Source organism: Felis catus, chromosome C2, assembly GCF_018350175.1.
Source record: "Felis catus isolate Fca126 chromosome C2, F.catus_Fca126_mat1.0, whole genome shotgun sequence".
Lineage (NCBI taxonomy): Eukaryota > Metazoa > Chordata > Mammalia > Carnivora > Felidae > Felis > Felis catus.
Window position 1 is genome coordinate 107,320,582 of NC_058376.1, and position 20,208 is coordinate 107,340,789.

General features: G+C 35.5%; 1 protein-coding gene across 11 annotated transcripts in view; it reads left to right on the top strand.

The window, feature by feature from the left end:
- The window catches only part of VEPH1 (ventricular zone expressed PH domain containing 1), a 254,352-nt gene that overhangs the window by 171,637 nt on the left and 62,507 nt on the right, over positions 1–20,208 (top strand). For all 11 annotated transcript variants that reach the window (XM_019810515.3, XM_045037395.1, XM_019810519.3 and 8 more), the window contains 2 exons: positions 13,930–14,069; positions 18,570–18,704. In XM_019810515.3, the coding sequence (XP_019666074.1) occupies positions 13,930–14,069; positions 18,570–18,704 (275 nt within the window). The remainder of the gene's footprint in view (positions 1–13,929; positions 14,070–18,569; positions 18,705–20,208) is intronic.

Consider the following 20,208-nt stretch of genomic DNA (forward strand, 5'->3'; position numbering starts at 1 on the left):
TTTGTCCTACCCCCAAGTTAGAAAATTATGTTGGGGATACCTGGGTGGCTCAGTCACTTAAGTGTCCGACTCTTGATTTTAGCTCAGGTCATGACCTCACAGTTGTAAAATTAAGCCCACGTCAGGTTCTGTCCTGGGCATAGAATCTGCTTAAGATTCTCTCTCTCTCTCTCTCTGTCTCTCTGTCTCTCTGTCTCTCTCTCTCTTCCTCTCCCTGTCTTGTTGCCCCTCCCCCTCTCACATGAGTGCATGTGTGTGCACACACTCTCGAAAGAAAGAAAGAAAGAAAGAAAGAAAGAAAGAAAGAAAGAAAGAAAGAAAGAAAGATAGAAAGAAGGAAAAGTGTGTTGACTCTATAGTAATTGCACAGAAATTAATGCCTCAGTTTATGTTTCTAAAGCTGGACAACTTATGTGGTGTCGTTAAAGATATTGGCAAATTATTTTGGATTGTCGATTCTGTCCCTGCAGAAGATAACTCAGCTGGGGAGGCAGATTCAAGTCTATTAGACAATGTGACTTTGAAAGAGGTAGTATTGCTTTGTGAACAAAACATGGGTTTAGCATTTTAATAAACTTGGATCCAAATTGTAGTTCCACGTCTTACTTAAGTCACTTAACTCTCTGAGCCTTTAATCTTTTAAGGAAAAGAGATAATAATAGATAAGTATGAGGATTGAATAATTGATTGAATTATATAAAACATTGAACAGAAATTGGTACAAGAGTAAATGCTAATATTAGTTATTCTACATATTGACTTGCTCTAATATTTCAAGCACATCACATACATTCACATATGAATTAAAGTCTAATTTTTATTTTTTATTTTGGTTTTGCTTGACTCAGAATTTCCACTAGACTTAAAATATTATTCTAAAATTATAACTCCTTTCTGAAATTTTAGGATGCCATTTAGGACCATTTCTTTTTTTCTTTCTTTCTTTCTTTTAGAAAGGGAGGGTGCACACATGTTTGAGAGGGAAGGGCAGAGAGAGAGGAAGACAGAAAATCCCAAGCAGGCTCTGCATTCAGTCCAGACCCTAATAGGGGGCTCCATCCCACAATTATGAGATCATGACCTGAGCCAAAATCAAGAGTTGAACACTTAACCAATTGAGCCACCCAGATGCTGCAGAACCATTTCTAATTTTGTTTTCTAAAAGTTCATTTCCAAAAATGTATACTTTTTAGATTATTTTTTAGCATTTTACAACCATGAAACAAATAAAGAAGTATTTATTTACTAAGATCCTAACATAAGATTACTGGCATCTGGGATACAGCTAAAATACAAGTAGCTAAACTGAGGAAGAATGTTCACATTGACAAATAGTTGTATCTCTTATGTTAGATATGACATTGTGAAGCATTTAAAGTGAGATAAAATTTCAACATGAAAATTAATATTGTATTATTGTTATTATGATTTCTCATGTTCATGGGGTTGTTTTACTGGTTTTATCTTTATTGTTCCAGAAGAAACTAGAAAGAGTGTAATAAAGTATCATTATGATGTTTTGAAGTGAGCCTCTCTATGCCAGGCACTATAGTAGATGTTAAATATACAAAGATTTTTAAGAAAGAAGGTGGCAGGGAAGGAAGGGAAAGAAAAGGAGAGGGAGAGAACTCTACCTTCTATAGTAGACAGATGATACTAACAGAGCAAGAGCCAGGTTCATGTAGAGACATGTATACATACCTGGGTTACTATACACACATAATTTCCTTGTTTTATCAGCTGAGAGGGCCAAGGAGCAATGGCACTCCAGTAGCAACAAACATACCTAGTACCCAGATCTTAGTTTCTAACACCATTTTCCAATAAAACGAACCCGAAATCCTTGGAGAAACAGCTGATTCTATAACAGGGCAGGAAACAATCATGATGAGCCTGGAGTATCTTTTATTTAGTGCTATAAAGTAAGGAAGTGCTCAAAGACAAAACAAAACAAAACCACACACACAATGGTGGGAGCACTTCAAATGAACATAGAAGCCAACAAAAGAGCTCCTAATGGCCAAAGCTGAAACAATTAGAGCAATAAAATAAATAAAATAGTCCTGAATTATAAAATAAATATCCACAAGTACATACTGATAGAATAATTGACTAAATCGTTTGAATTAAATAACTGCAAGAGGAAGAGACAAATATGTACAGAATCCTACATAATTTATGTAGCTATTCTGACCACAAAGAGGTGGAGCAGACTTCCCACACCTTAAATGTGAGCTACACATAATGACTTCCTTTCAAAGAGTATAGTGTGCAAAGTGGGGGGAAAGGAGTACATTTATAGTAGACAAACCTGGTAAACACTACCTCAGCCAGGTGATCAAGGTCAACATCAATAGTTATGTCATGATCAGCAAATGTACTCTTGACATGATATGATGAAAATAACACTTTACCTCTGTGGTCTTCCTCTCCAAAACTCAAAATCTCAGTCTAATTGTGAGAGAGAAACAGACAAACTCAATCTGAGAGACATCCGACAAAATGTATAATGAAAGTACTCTCAAAACTGTGAATGTCATCAAAAACAAGGAAAGTCTGAGAAATTGCCACAGCCAAGAGGAGCCTAGAGATACACAATGAATAAATGTCACGTGGTATCTTGAATGGGTGGGATCCTGGAACAGAAAGAAGACACTAAGTATAAACAAAAGAACTCTGAATAAACTATCAACTTAAGTTTGTAACAGCGTATCCATATTAGTTCATTACTTGTAATAAATATACCATATTAACTTAAGATGTTAATAATAGAGAAACTGGTTGCTTAGTTTATGGGAACGATTAGTTATTCATAAATTTTCTGTAAATCTAAAAGTTTTCTAAAATAAGAGTTTGTTTGAAAATACTAACAAAATGTTAATATGGCACAGTGCAGTGCAGGAATACAGGTGTATGAACTGAGGGAGAAAAGAGATAAAAAGAAAATTCCAAATGATTCCTAAAGACTTTGAAAAAAAGACCAAATGTGTTGTTGTTGTTGTTGTTGTTTTTAATATAGCTGACACGGGTCCTGAGTTCAGTCTCATAATATAGCCAACACACAATGTTACATTCATTTCAGGTGTATAACTTAGTGATCTGACAAGTTTATACATTATACTATGTTCACGACAAATTTAGCTACCGTTTGCCCCATGACATCGCTATTACAGTATCATTGGCTGTATTCCATCTTCTCTACATTGTATTCCTGTGACTTTCCTCATTCCATAACTGTAGGCCTATATCTCCCTCCCCCCCCCCCACCTATTTTGCCCAAGCCCCCAACACCCCTCTTGTCTGGCAACCATCAGTTTGTTCTCTGTATTTGTAGTTCTGATTCTGCTTTTTGTTGATTTATTCTTTTTTTTTTTTTTTTTAGATTCCATTTATGAGTGGAATCATACAGTATTTGTCTTTCTCAGTGTGGCTTATTTCACTTAGGATAATACTCTCTAGGCCTATCCGTGTTGTCTCAAATGGCAAGATCTCATCTTTTCTTATGGCTGTGTAATATTCCATTGTGTATACATACCACATTTTCTGTATCCATTTGTCTGTTGATCGACACAGGTTGCTTCCATGTCTTGGCTACTGTAAATAATGCTGCAGTAAACATAGGGGTTTACATTTCTACCAACACACACAAGGGTTTTTTTTTTTCCCTCCACATCCTTGCCAACACTTGTTATTTCTTATAATTTTGATTTTAGCCATTTTAACTGGTGTAAGGTGATATCTTATTGTGGTTGTGGTTTGAATTTCCCTGATGATTAGTGATGTTGAACCTCTGCTCACGTGTCCGCTAGCTGTTTGTATATCTTCTTTGGAAAAATGTCTATTCAAGTTCTCTGCTCATTTTAAAATCAGATTTTTTTTTAGTGTTGAGTTGTACAAATTCTTTATATATTTTGGATATTAACAGCTTATTGAATATATCATTTGCAAATATCTTCTCCCATTCAGTAGGTTATCTTTTTGTTGATGGTTTTGCTGTGCAAAAGTTTTCTTTTTATTTTGATATGCTCCCAATAATTTATTTTTGCTTTTGTTTCCCTTGCCTTAGGAGATATATCTAGAAAAATGTTGCTATGGCCAATGTCAGAGAAATTACTGCCTGTGTTCTCTTCTATTTTTTTTTTAATTTTATTGATTTATTTATTTTTAAATTTACATCCAAGTTAGTTAACATATAGTGCAATAATGATTTCAGGAGTATATTCCAGTGATTCGTCCCCTATGCATAACAACAGTGCTGATGCCAACTAGTGTCTTCCTTAATGCCTCTTACCCATTTAGCCCATCCCCTCCACCCACAACCCCTCCAGCAACCCTCAGTTTGTTCTCCGTATTTAAGTCTTTTATGTTTTGTCTCTTCCTTGTTTTTATATTATTTTTGCTTCCCTTCCCTTATGTACATCTGTTTTGTATCTTAAATTCCACATATGAGTGAAGTCATATTTGTCTTTCTCTGATTCACTAATTTCACTTAGCATTATACACTCTAGTTCCATCCACGTAGTTATAAATGGCAAGATTTCATTCTTTTGGATTCCGAAAAATACTCCCTTGTATATACATACCACATCTTCTTTATCCATTCATCTGTCATGGGACATTTGGGCTTTTTCCATACTTTGGCTGTTGTTAATAGTGCTGCTATAAACATTGGGGTGCATGTGTCCCTTCTAAACAACACACCTGTGTTTCCTTGGATAAATACCTAGTAGTGCAATTGCTGGGTCCATATTGAGGAAACTCCATACTGTTTTCCCGAGTGGCTGCACCAGTTTGCGTTCCCACAAGCAGTGCACAAGAGATCCTCTTTCTCCATATCCTCGCTAACATCTGTCATTACCTGAGTTGTTAATTTTAGCCATTCTGACTGGAGTAAGGTGGTATCTCATTGTGGTTTTAGTTTGTATTTCCCTGATGATGAGTGATATTGAGCATTTTTTCATGTGTCAGTTGGCCATCTGGATATCTTCTTTGGAGAAGTGTCTATTCATGTCTTTTGCCCATTTCTTTACTGGATTATTTGTTTTTTGGGTGTGGAATTTGGTGAGTTCTTTATAGATTTTGGATTCTAACCCTTTGTCTGATATATCATTTGCAAATATCTTCTCCCATTCTGTTGGTTGCCAATCAGTTTTGCTGAATGTTTCTTCACCATGCAGAAGCTTTTTATCTTAATGAGGTCCCAATAGTTCATTTTTGCTTTTGTTTCCCTTGCCTCCAGAGACTTGTTGACTAAGAAGTTGCTGCAGCCAAGGTCAAAGATGTTTTTGTCTGCTTTGTTCTCTAGGATTTTGATGGCTTCCTGTCTTACATTTAGGCCTTTCATCCATTTTGAGTTTATTTTTGTGTATGGTGTAAGAAAGTGGTCCAGGTTCATTCTGCATGTTGCTGTCCAGTTTTCCCAGTGCCATTTGCTGAAGAGACACTCTTTATTCCACTGGATATTCTGTCCTGCTTTGTCAAGGATTAGTTGGCCATATATTTGTCGGTTCATTTCTGGGTTCTCTATTCTGTTCCATTGATCTGAGTGTCTGTTTTTGTGCCAGTGCCATACTGTCTTGATGATTACAGCTTTGTAATACATCTTGAGGGATTGTGATGCCTCCAGCTTTGGCTTTCTTTTTCAGGATTGCTTTGGCTATATGGGGTCTCTTCTGGTTCCATACAAACTTTAGGATTATTTGTTATAGCTCTGTGAAGAATGCTGGTGTTATTTTGATAGAGATTGCATTGGATATGTAGATTGCTTTGGGTAGTACTGATATTTTAAATATTAGTTCTTCCAATCCAGGAGCATGGAATATTTTTCCTTTGTGTGTGTGTCTTTTTCAATTCCTTTCAGAAGCTTTCTATAGTTTTCAGTGTATATATTTTTCACCTCTTTGGTTAGGTTTATTCCTAGGTATTTTATGGTTTTTGGTGCAATTGTAAATGGGATCAATTCCTTGATTTCTCTTTCTGTTACTTCATTATTGGTGTCTAGAAATGCAGCTGATTTCTGTGTATTGATTTTATATCTTGCAATTTTGCTGAATTCATGGATCAGTTATAGCAGTGGTTTTGTGGAATCTTTGGGTTTTCCATATAGAGTATCAAGTCGTCTGTGAAGAGTGGAAGTTTGACTTCCTCCTGGTCGATTTGGATGCCTTTTATTCCTTTGTGTTGTCTGATTGCTAAGGCTAGGACTTCAAATACTATGTTGAATAACAGTGGTGAGGGTGGACATCCCTGTCTTGTTCCTGACCTTAGGGGAAAACTCGTTTTTCCCCATTGAGGATGATACTAGCTGTGGGTCTTTCATATATGACTTTTATGATCTTGACATATGATCCTTCTATCCCTACTTTCTTGAGGGGTTTTATCAAGAAAGAATGCTGTATTTTGTCAAATACTTTCTCTGCCTCTATTAAGAGGATCATGTGGTTCTTTTCCTTTTTTTATTGATGTGATGCATCACATTGATTGTTTTGCAGAAATTCAACCAGCCCTGCATCCCAGGTATAAATCTCACTTGGTTGTGGTGAATAATTCTTTTAATGTAGTGTTGGATCTGGTTGGTTAGTACATTGTTGAGGATTTTTGCATACATCTTCTAAGATTTTTATGGTTTCAGGTCTCACATTTAAGTCTTTAATCCATTTTGATTTATTTTTGTGTATGGTGTAAGAAAGTGGTCAAGTTTCTTTTGCATGTAGCTGACCAGTTTCCCCAACACTAATTGTTGAAGAGATTATCTTTTTTCCAATTGGATATTCTTTTCTGCTTTGTCATAGATTAATTGTCCATATAAATGTGAATTTAGTTCTAGGTTCTCTATTCTGTTCTATTGATCTATGTGTCTATTATTTGTGCCAGTACCATACTGTTTTGATTACTACATACTTACAGTGTATCTTGAAATCTGGAATTATGATACCTCTAGCTTTGTTCTTTCTCAGGATTGCTTTGACTATTCAGGATCTTCTGTGGCCCCATACAAATCTGAGTATTATTTGTTCTAGTTTTATGAAAAATGCTATTGGTATTTTGATAGGGGTTACATTGAATCTGTAGATGCTTAGGTAATATGGACACCTTGACAATACTAATTCTTCCAATCCATGAGTATGTAATATCTTTCCATATGTTTGTGTCATCTTCAGTTTCTTTCATCAGAAAGAATACCCCTAGGTATTTATTCTTTTGGTACAATTGTAAATGGTGTTGCTTTTTAAATTTCTCTTTCTGTGACTTCATTGTTAGTGTATAGAACACTACCAATTTCTGTGTATTAATTTTGTATCGTGCCACTTCACTGAATTTATGTACTATTTCTAATAGTTTTTTGGTGGAATCTTTAGGATTTTCTATATGTAGTATCATGTCATCTGCAAATAGTGAAAGTTTTACTTCTTCTTTACCAATATGGATGCCTCTTATTTCTTTTTCTTGTCTGATTACTATGGCTAGGACTTCTAGTAATATGTTGAAGAAAAGTAGTAAGAATGAACACCCTTTTCTTATTCCTGACCCGAAAAAAAAACCTCAGCTGTTTACCACTGAGGATTATGTTAGCTGGGGTTTACCATACATGCCTTTATTATGTTGAGGTATGTTTCCTCTAACCCCATTTTTTTGAGTTTTTATCATGAATGGATGTTCAATGTTGTGAAATGCTTTTTAAGCATCTATTGAAATGATCATATGATTTTTATCCTTTGTTTTGTTGATGTGTATGACATTGATTGATTTGCGACTATTGAACCATCTTGCATCCCAGGAATAAGTCCCACCTGATTGTGGTGAACAGTCTTTTTAATGTATTGTTATATATGATTTGCTAATATTTTGTAGAAGATTTTTGAATTTATGTTCATCAGGGGTATTGGCCTGAAGTTTTCTTTTTTGGTGGTATCTTTGTCTGTTTTGATATCAGGGTAATTAATGCTAGACTTACGGAATGTATTTGGAAGCTTTCTTTCCTCTTGTATTTTTTGGAATAATTTGAGGAGAATAACTATTAACTCTTGTTTAGATGTCCAGTAGAATTCAGCTGTGAATCCATATAGTCCTGGAATTTTATTTTTTGGTAGTTTTCTTTATTACCAGTTCAATTTAATTACTTATAATCAGTCTGTGATATTTTCTGTTTCTTCCTGCTTCAGTTTTGGAAGATTCTATGTTTCTAGAAATGTATCTACTTCTAGGTTGTCCAGTTTGTTGGCATACAATTTTTCATAATATTTTCTTGAAATCCTTTGTATTTCTGTGGTCTCAGTTGTTACTTCTCCTCTTTCATTTCTGATTTTATTTATTTGGGTCCTTTATCCATTGTTCTTGGTAAGTCTACTTAACGGTTTGTCAGTTTGGTTTATATTTTCAAATAACCAGCTCTTGGTTTCATTAATTTTTTCATACTGTTTTTTTTTTAACTCTCTACATCATTCATTTCCACTCTGATCTTTATTATTTCCTTTTTTCTACTCACCTTGCACATTGTTCTTTTTCTAGTTCCCTTAGGCATAAGGTTAGATTGTTTATTGAGGTTTTCTTCTTATTTCTTGAGGTAGGTCTGAATTGCTATATACTTTTCTCTTAGGACTGCTTTTACTGTGTCTCTGAGATTTTGAACCTTTGTGTTTTCATTTGTCTCCATTTATTTTTTTTTCTTCCTTGATTGTTTCATTGACCCATTGGTTTACTATCATGTTGTTTAGTCTCCATGTCTTTGTGTTTTTTCCAGTTTTGTTCCTGTGATGTATTTCTAGTTTCATACCATTGTGATTGGGAAAGATGCACAGTATGATTTCAATCCTCTTTGATTTATTGAGTCTTGTTTTATGGCCTAATATGTGATCTGTTCTGGAGAATGTCCGTGTGCACTTGAAAAGTGTATTCTGTTGTTTTTGGATGGGATGTTCTGTATATATCTGTTATGCCCATCTGGTCCAGTGTGCCATTCAAAGACATTATTTCCTGGGGCACCTAGGTGGGTCAGTTGGTTAAGCGTCTGACTTTGTCTCAAGTCATGAACTCATGGTTCGTGAGTTTGAGCCCCACATCAGGCTCTCTGCTATTAGTGCAGAGCCCACAGAGGATCTCCTGTCTCCCTCACTCTCTGCCCCTCCCTTGCTCACTCACTCTCTCAAAAATAAATAAATATTTTAAAAAATGTTTCCTTATGGATTTTCTGTCTGGATGATCTATCCATTGATATAAGTGGAGTGTTAAAGATTTTCTTTTTCTTTTTCTCCTTTTCTTTCCCTTTTTATTCTCTTCTCCACTATATATACATATGTATATATACATACATGTATGTATACATACATGTATGTATATACATGTATGTATGTATACATACATACATGTATATATAGTCATATTTTACATCTTTTTATTCATACTTTTCCACTTCTCCACTATATATATATATATATATATATATATATATGTGTGTGTGTGTGTGTGTGTGTATACATATATATATAGTCATATTTTACATCTTTTTATTCATATTTTTCTTATGCCTAATTATGGCCATTTCTTTTCCACTTAAATAAATCCCTTTAACATTTCTTATAAGGCTGGTTTCATGGTGATAAGTTCCTTTATCTTTTGTTTGTCTGGGAAACTCTTTACCTCAACTTCAAATCTGAATGATAACCTTACCAGTTAGAGTATTTCTGGTTGTAGGTTTTTTTTCTTTTCAGCACTTTGAACATATCATGCCACTTCCTTCTGGCTTGCAAAGTTTCTGCTAAAAATTAGTTTATAGTCTTAAGGCTTTTCCTTTGTAAGTGACTTTTTGTTTCTCTCTCACTGCTTTTGTGATTCTCTGTTTATCTTTAATCTTTGACATTTTAATTATTATGTGCTATGGTGTAGACTTACTTGGGTTCATCTTGTTTGGAATCTCTGTTTCTTGGACTTCAATGTCTATTTCTCTTCTTAGGTTAGGGAAGTTTTCAGTTATTATTTCTTGACATAAGTTTCTACACCTCTTTCTTTTTTTCTACAATGTGAATGTTTTTTGGCTTGATGTTGTCCGAGAGATCCCTTAATTATCCTCATTTTAAAAAATACTTTTCTCTTTTTGCTATTCAGCTTGTGTGCTTTCTATTACCCTGTCTTCCAGATCAATGATACGTCTTCTGCATTTTCTTGTCTATTGTTGATTCCCTCTAGTATGTTTTTTGTTTCAGTTATTGTATTCTTCAATTCTTATTGGTTCTTTTTAATATTTTCTATGTCTTTATTGAAGGTCTCTGCATTCTTCCATTCTTTTATCTAGTCCAGTGAGTATCTTTGTGATCATTACTTTAAATTCTTTATCAGGCATATTGTTTATCTCTATTTCATTTAGTTCTTTTTCTGAGTTTTTTTTTTTCTTGTTCTTTCTTTGGAGCATATTCCTTTGTCTCCCCAGTTTTCTTGCTTTTCTCTGTTTGTCTCTGTGGATAAGATGAAATGACTACTTCTAAAGTTGAAGAAGTGATCTTGTGTATGGTGTTCCTTAGGCAGACTGTGTGTGCTTAGTGACTTTTGTCGGCTGACTGGAGGTGTGGCTGTATATCTGTTAAACCATGGGATGTCTCCATCTCTCTTGCTGTTTTCTTGCCATTCTTTCTATTTTGGTTGCTCAGTAGCTGTTCAGTCGGCCCTCAGTTCTTCACCAAGAATTGTTCTATTAATAGGTGTAATGTGGTGGGTTCCAGGGTGAAAGTGAGTTCAGAGTTTTTTCTTATGTTGCCATCTTGAACTGAAACATGCTCTTGTATTTTGTATCATAGCTTTAAATCTCTCCATGTGTGTGATGTATATTTTGAACATTTCAGCTTATAATACATTGTACTATACAATTATTGATGTTCATGTTAACTTCAGTATTTATAAAGACCACAGCAAATCCTTTATTTTTTACAAAGATAAACTGTTATCTACAAAAAGAAAGAAATAATCAGATTTGGTGGAATATGCAAAGCATTCTATATTAAGCAAAGCATGGCCTTCAACATTTACTCTATAAAAATAAATAACCCTTTTGACATCAAATGTAGAAGAAAAATTATCATAATGACCCAGATACACTATCTCACTACCTGGAATTACCTAAAGCTTCATGCCTTATGTGATTTTTTCCCTGGATGTTCCCTTCATTTAAAATGCTGGTCTCCTCCCAACTTTTTCTAAGTTCAAAATATTGGTTATCTCTCAAAGTGACCCCAAATATTTCCTCTTCCATGAAGATTCCTCTTATTCCCCAATGAAAACAGCTGCTCACTTCTCTGAGCAATCAGAATTGTGTGTTCCTCCATTATCCCATGGACTTACAACAATTTATGTTTTACTTATAGATGTTTCTCCCATTTGGCTGTAAGCTTCTTAAGAACAGGGTCAATATCCTGGTCCTTCTTGCTCTCTACATAGTGCCTGATTATTCATCCAGCAATCATTCACTGCATGCCTACCATTCAATACCACAGAGTGAACATATGGGAGAAAATTGCAGCAAAAAATCAACAACTAAATGTTAGTGTTGTGGAGAAATTTTCCAAGTTAGGAAACTCTGAAAAAAATGAGGAAAAAAGTGTTGCCACAGATCAGGTTATGGAAAGAATTAACAGAAGATATCACAGAACTGGTTTATTTTTATAACCAGCATATCTGCTTCTAAGATACAAACCCCTCTCTTCTACTGCTTTGCCCATTTTTGTGATCTGAGACCCCTATGGTTTGTGTATAGAAAGCTGGTAGACCCAGGGTGAGTAAAATAAATCTAATCAATGTTCATCTGCAAAAGAAAACATGAATTAGCAGTGAGAATCTAAGGGAAGGAAAAGACAAAACCTTTTTTTCTTGGCAGAGGCCTGAGACCCAACTTGTGACTGTCAAGCTACTGCATAAGTTCTTAGAAAAGAACTTGTTCTCTTTTGAAACCTTCTGTCAAAGCAAAACATATTGCTGTCTCAGCATGTACATCAGAGCTAGATTTATTTCAAATACCATTTTTGTGTGTATACTCTTATAGAATACTTGGCTTCCTGCTTCTCTAGTATTTATTAAACTCAATTTTTCAGAACATCTGTACTAAAATATTTTTAGTTACCATTTTCAAATAATTTCTGGTAGGGCAATGTTAGGCCAATATTGTGCTTAATTCTATACTCTGAGGACTTTCTTTCTCAATGCAGGGCCTCCTGGTCTTTTCCACTGAACCTTCAGTCACTCTTTACATCTCATGATCCATTCATCCACAGAATGCAGAAATGCTTTCTGATTTTATACAAGGTTATTGGATACTGAACCCAATTTTTAAAAATTCCCTAAAGCAATTAACCTCACAAAAGCATCCTCTTCCATACCAATGTCTTAGAATCACAGAAAGTTGTTAACTATTAAGATCTCTGTATATATTTCTAAATTGACCTGTGGCTCTATTTTATTTCTAATGCCTTCTCCTAATGTGTCATTGGCTGTTCATCTTTAATTCTTCCAAACTCTTTCTGAAAAACCTGTTATTCCTTCACAACTGAGCCCTTATGGTGCACAGATAAGCCTCCCCAATTTTCTAGGGAACCCCAGGGTACTGTCTTAGGTGAGGACTGACTGTCATGTTATTAGGGTCCCCATCAACTTTTAATAAATTATAACCCATATTTCCATTTTTAAAGTAGTACATACTAAAATCCAATGATTTTCAAAATATTTCACTTAAAATATCAGCTTAACTCTGAAAGAATAAATACCCTATGCATTATCAAATGATAGATTTAAAAATTCCCAGTATAGGGGCGCCTGGGTGGCGCAGTCGGTTGAGCGTCCGACTTCAGCCAGGTCACGATCTGGCGGTCCGTCAGTTCAAGCCCCGCGTCAGGCTCTGGGCTGATGGCTCGGAGCCTGGAGTCTGTTTCCGATTCTGTGTCTCCCTCTCTCTCTGCCCCTCCCCCGTTCATGCTCTGTCTCTCTCTGTCCCAAAAATAAATTAAAAAAAAAAACGTTGAAAAAAAAAAATTCCCAGTATAGAAGAGCCTAAAGTATCCTAACATGGCATCAGCTCAGCTGAGTTCAAATCCTGGCTCTGCCCCAGATTGGGTAGACTTGAGGAGTTTTTCTGGATCCCTGAGCATCATTCATCTTTCTAGATGCCCTATCAAGCATCTATTGCATGCCATAAGCCAACATCATAGTGGTAAACAAGTCATTCACAGTGGTTCACTAAGCTGACATGCCAATGCACTAAATTTCCTCATTTTTAAAATAAAAATAGTAACACCCATCTTGCAGGGTGTAAAAATTAAATGGCTTCTTGCCACCTCTGCTCCATGGCACCACCACCATCCTCCCCCCCACTTTCTTATCCATAAAAGATGATCTCAGTAAGTTTCCCTGCTGAACCTCTTCAATATGAAATAAGCTTTTCTAACCAGACCAGGCCAGCTCACAGGAAGCCACACCTCCAGCTGAGTTATTCTGGGGGCTGTCTTTGTGGCCCCTGCACAACTACGAGAACAGTGTCACTGGTTCATGTCATACTATCCACTGCCCAGAAAATGCCTAGGTTTCCTCCATGCATTTTCTTATCCTTCCCACATTATCATTTCAAAGTGCCCATTCAGATGGAAACAACACTGTATCTCCCTTATTATTGGCACGAGGTTTTCTTTCTTCCAGGTGAGTTGCTTAGAGATTCCTCATGCATTATTAGTTGAAACAAGGGAAGGATGGATAGAAAGAATATACCTTGTTGAAAGCATCTTTTAGTTAAATCTACATTCCATGAAATGGATCCACACCCAAATACACAGTTGTTTGGAGTTATTGGTTCAAAGACTGAAAACTGAAGAATGTATTTTTAAAGGTGTTTGTATGTTGAAGTATAAAGTGTGACTCTGGAAGGAATCCATGTTTAATGCTATGTACATTTGTTTCTAGATTCTGTTAGAAGTTGTGTAGCAAAGTTGTTCTTTACCTGCTCCCTGAAGGGTCATTACTGCCTCTACAGTAAATCCAGTTTTATTCTCATCAGCCAAGAGCCTCAGCCATGGATCCAGATCATGTTCCTCTTTCAGCAGGTATGTATATCCATGCTTGTCATGGCTCCATAGTGAGTTGGTGGGGTAAGAGTTTATAATCATTTTTACTGAATTTTTCTTTGACTAGAGTTCGATGTAAATAACAGCAACACATACACATTTCATTAGTAATTTTTAACATGAGTTTTCTATATTTTAGGATAGTTTCTTTATAAGAGACCTGGGATTAGCATCAAGGAGGCCAAACCTATTAATATCATGAATATTCTTAGTTTAAAAAGGAAGAAGAAAAGAGAAAATACTTCTGTTACACAATAACAAAAACAGCTTGTTTGGAGGAATAGCTTTCTTTATGTAGAGTTTGTCTTTATTTCTCCACAGCCTTCCAATCTCCAATTAATTTTAGTGTCAACATATCCTTTTTGACATTATTAAGATACGGGAATGCCGCCTTTCCCCATAGATGTTATGTATATAGGTAAAATTACATAAAGAGGAAATTTCAATTTAATGAACAACTTAATGCAAACATTTTAGCATCAAAAGAGATTCTTGAATATTTGGAAATACTTATCTTGAATATATTAAACTTTCACATAAAATTTAAATATAGACTATAAAATGTAAATAATAGAAAGAATATCAGACATCATTTTTACAGATAAGAAAATTAAAGGCAGAACTCAGAAAACCTGACACCTGACTCAGTGGTCTCTGTGGTCTTTTCCTAGTAGCACATGTGTTAAAAAATGAAATGTGGAGTCGCAGGCAGGAGCAGGAAGGGGTGAAACAGAACATGAATGTTAAAAAATAGGTAAAAATTAGGCAAGGCACGCCTGGGTGGTTCAATCGGTTAAGCATCCGACTCTTGATTTTGGCTCAGGTCGTGATCTCAAAGTTCATGAGTTTGAGCCCCGCATCAGGCTCTGCACTGAGCATGGAACCCACTTGGGATTCTCTCTCTCCCTTTCTCTCTCTGCCCCTCCCCTGCACTCTCTCTCTCTCAAATAAATTTTAAAAAATAAAATAATAAAGAAATTGTGGTTTATATACACAATGGAATACTACTTGGCAATGAGAAAGAATGAAATATGGCCTTTTGTAGCAACGTGGCTGGAACTGGAGAGTGTTATGCTAAGTGAAATAAGTCATACAGAGAAAGACAGATACCATATGTTTTCACTCTTATGTGGATCCTGAGAAACTTAACAGAAGACCATGGGGGAGGGGAAGGAAAAAAAAAGTTAGGGAGGGAAGGAGCCAAACCATAAGAGACTCTTAAAAACTGAGAATAAACTGAGGGTTGATGGGGGTGGGAGGGAGGGGAAAGTGGGTGATGGGCATTGAGGAGGACACCTGTTGGGATGAGCACTGGGTGTTGTATGGAAACCAGTTTGACAATAAATTTCATATTAAAAAGATAAATAAAATAAAATAAAATATTTCTATAAGAGCACCTATCAAAGTCACCAACCAGATAATTACATTTCTTTATAAAGAAAATGAAAGCTTACTAAGAAAAATGAATTTTAATGCTGAATAGATCGTAATCATAAAATGGAACTATAGTAATTAAGAGACAACTTAGACATGCCTTAGGAATACCATCTTTTCCTATATGAAGACTTTAAAAAAAAACAATAATATCTCATAGAGAACAACTCACAGTTTGATGTGAACCAAATTTATGTGAATATAAAAAGCAGCATTTTTTTTCCTTTTCTTGAACTGACCTTATTATTCTTCTACTTATATTTTTCAAATAGTTTTCATCAGTGATTTTGTATTTGGTTTCATTGTTGGCTTTGTTCTTCTTAGTTGTCAGTTTTCAGAAAATAAACCAAAAACTTGATTTTATTTTTGCCCCTTCAGTCTTGTTTTATTGATTTAGTCTGATTCTTATGTTTCTCTTTAAGCAAAATCACGCAAAAGTATCTATAGTTTATGCTGCTTTTCTTCTTTGTTAATTTTACTATGTTTCCTTTCTTTTTCCACATGCTTATTATTGGGTAGTCTGGGTGAATCCTGACTTGTGATTAAACAATAATCAAATCTTTGACTTGATCATTACAAACCCAGTACTAGCCTTATATGCTGGGTCAGACTCTTTCTTTTCTCTGTCAATTTAACACATTCATGGAATTCCCAACTTCACAGATTCCGATCTCAATGATCCTCTTTGGAATGGTGATTCGTTAAATCAGGTCCTATTTTTCTTCAAGTGAAAAATCATATGCTGTCTAAGTTTCTGATAATAATTAAGAAACTCCCAGATGTGTCCACATTATGGGTTGTATAATTAATCTGTTATGGGCTCTTAGACTTTTTTAATCTGTAAGCTACTTATTTGGGGTATGAGATCCTCCACCTTTCTTCACTCAGTATAAAAAACAGCTTATCTTGGTGATGATAATAATTAAATTTTTCTGGGAAAAAACTTATTGGTTTTCATTTAGTAAATTGAAACTTTGTACACACAGACCACCTAAATCCCCATAAGCTAATTCTTGGGCAATCACTGACACAGAAAATAAAATTTTATAAACCAATTCCATTATTTTACCAGACCTCACATATAAAGGATAATACACATGGTATTATAAGTATATAAATAATATTTTATGCCCTTTATTATGTTCTATGTTTTTATAAAATTGTTCCTTTGAATTAAAATACTTCTCGAGGCGCCTGGGTGGCGCAGTCGGTTAAGCGTCGGACTTCAGCCAGGTCACGATCTCGCGGTCCGTGAGCTCGAGCCCCGCGTCGGGCTCTGGGCTGATGGCTCAGAGCCTGGAGCCTGTTTCCGATTCTGTGTCTCCCTCTCTCTCTGCCCCTCCCCCGTTCATGCTCTGTCTCTCTCTGTCCCAAAAAATAAAAAAAATAAAAAAAATAAACGTAAAATACTTCTCACTTTATAGATAGCACAACACAATGTTTAAATGACTATTAAACACGATTGATTAGTAAATATATAAACAACTTAAATCTTCCTTTAAAACTTTGTTTTCATTGACTTAAATGAAATATAGGTAATTGTGATTTTTTAAAAATTTATATCCAAGTTACTTAGCATATAGTGCAACAATGATTTCAGGACTAGATTCCTTAGTGCCCTTTACCCATTTAGCCCATCCCCCCTCCCACAACCCCTCCAGTAACCCTCTGTTCTCCATATTTAAGTGTTTCTTATGTTTTGTCCCCCTCCCTGTTTTTATATTATTTTTGCTTCCCTTCCCTTGTGTTCATCTGTTCTGTGTATTAAAGTCCTCATATGAGTGAGGTTATATGTGTTTGTCTTTCTCTGACTGACTAATTTCGCTTAACATAATACCCTCTAGTTCCATCCACGTAGTTGCAAATGGCAAGATTTCATTGTTTTTGCTTGCCAGGTAATACTCTATTGTGTGTGTGTGTGTGTGTGTGTGTGTGTGTGTGTGTGTGTGCGCCACATCTTCTTTATCCATTCATCCATCAATGGACATTTGGGCTCTTTCCATTCTTTGGCTATTGCTGATAGTGCTGCTATAAACATGGGGTGTGCATGTGCCCCTTCAAAACAGCATACCTGTATCCCTTGGATAAATACCTAGTAATGCAATTGCTGGGTCATATGGTAGTTCTATTTTTAATTTTTTGAGGAACCTCCATAATGTTTTCCAGAGTGGCTGTACCAGTTTGAATTACCACCAGCAGTGCAAAAGAGATCCTCTTTCTCTGCATCCTCGCCAACATCTGTTGTTGCCTGCATTGTTAATGTTAGCCATTCTGATAGGTGTAAGGTGGTATCTCATTGTGGTTTTGATTTGTATTTCCCTGATGATGAGTGATGTTGAGCATTTTTTCATGTGTTGGTTGGCCATCTGGATGTCTTCTTTGGAGAAGTGTCTATTCATGTCTTTTGCCCATTTCCTCACCGGATTATTTGTTTTTTGGGTGTTGAGAAAGGTGATTTTCTCTACATAAATAATCTTATTTTTCAGAACTTAGACTATTAGATCTAGGAATAGTCACCCCTAAACACCCAAAAAAACACCCAAAAAAGTGTTTTTGTTTCCCCCACCACCCACTCATACTGTTCATGTTTGAGCTGTTGCATAATGAACTTTTAGTCATTTTACTTCTAGCCTTCATGATCTACCCTGTATAAACTGATTTGATATTTGTACTTTAGTTTTAATTTTATGCCATAATTATCAGATCTTTGCACAAACAAATATGAATATTTATATTAACCATTTTCCAATTAAGTACCATGTTTGGGAAATGATCAAGGTAACACTGTATTACAAAGGTTGGACAAATTTAGAGATCAGTATCAACTGCCTTGGAGTCCTATTCAATAATTTTAATCTTCTATTAAAAAATGAAAAGCCCAAAATGCATCATGTGTTTGATCTTCGAGATAGATTTCTTTGTTGTTTTATTTAAATTTAAACCATGCTGAAGTTCAAACCAAGCCCAAATGGTACCTTGTCATCAATCAAACTTTATTGTTCAGGTAAGAGATAATGTTATGGTTTTCTCATTAATGCCTTTCAGAGCCTGTTTCCTGAGCCACTGTCTATACAGAGTCATTCTGTACAATTCCTCAGAGATCTGTGGGAGAAGACCCAGGCAGACGGTGCTCACAGCTTTGAAACAGCCATGATGGAGTCCACATTTCCACAGCAGAAGGTAAATGTTTCTTCCCTTGGACATGTTATTTCATTATTTTTTAAAAATTTTTTAATAAACAAATTTGATTTATTTAAATTCACATTAGCTAACATATAGTGTAGTATTGGTTTTAGGAGTAGAACCCAGTGATTCATCACTTACATATAACACCCAGTGCTCATCCCAACAAGTGGCCTCCGTAATGCCCATCACCCATTTAGTTCGTCCCCCAACCACCTCCCCTCCAGAAATCCTGTTTGTCCTCTGTATTTAAGTCTCTTATGGTTTGCCTCCCTCTCTGTTTTCATCTCATTTTTCCTTCCCTTCCCCTATGTTCATCTGTTTTGCTTCTTAAATTCCATATATGAGTGAAATCATATGATATTTGTGTTTCTCTGAATTATTTCACTTAGCATAATACACCTTGTTGCAAATGGAAAGATTTTATTCTTTTTGATTGCCAAAAGATATATATTCCATTGTGTGTGTGTGTGTGTATATATATATATATATATATATATACATATATATATATATCTCACATCTTCTTTATCCATTTGTTAGTCAATGGACATTTGAACTCTTTCCATACTTTGGCTGTTGTTGATAGTGCTGCTATAAACATTGGGGTGCATGTGCCTTTTCAAATCAGCGTTTTTGTATTCTTTGGATAAATACCTAGCAGTGCAATTGCTGGGTCATGGGGTAGTTCTATTTTTAATTTTTTTGAGGAATCTCCATACTGTATTCCAGAGTGGCTGCACCATTTACATTCCCACCAACAGTGCAAAAAACGGTACCCCTTTCTCTGCATTTTCACCAACATCTATTGTTTTCTGAATTGTTAATTTTAGACATTCTGACAGGTGTGAGATGATATTTCATTGTGGTTTTGATGTGTAGTTCCCTGAAGATAAATGATATTGAGCCTCCTTTCATGTGTCTGTTAGCCATCTGGATGTCTTCTTTGGAAAGTGTCTATTTATGTCTTCTGCCCATTTCTTCACTGGATTATTTTTTGGGTGTTGAGTTTGATAAGTTCTAATAGATTTTGGATACTAACTTTTTTTAAAAAAAAATTAATGTTTATTTATTTTTGAGAGACAGATCATAACCTGAGCAGAAATAAGACGCTTAACCAATTGAGCCACACAGGAGCCCCATTTGATACTAACCCTTTATCCTATATGTCATTTGCAAATATCTTCTCCCATTTCATCGTTTGCCTTTTAGTTTAGTTGATTGTTTCCTTTGCTGTACAGAAGGTTTTTATCTTGATGAAGTCCCAATAGTTCATTTTTGCTTTTATTTCTCTTGCCTCTGGAGACATGTCCAGTGAGAAGTTGCTGTGGCTGAGGTCAAAGAGGTTGCTCCGTTTTTTCCCCTCTAGGATTTTGATTGTTTCCTGTATCACATTTAGGTCTTTCATCCATTTTGAATTTATTTTTGTGTATGGTGTAAGAAAGTGGTCCAGTTTCATTTTTCTGCATGTTGTTGTCCAGTTTTCCCAGCACCATTTGCT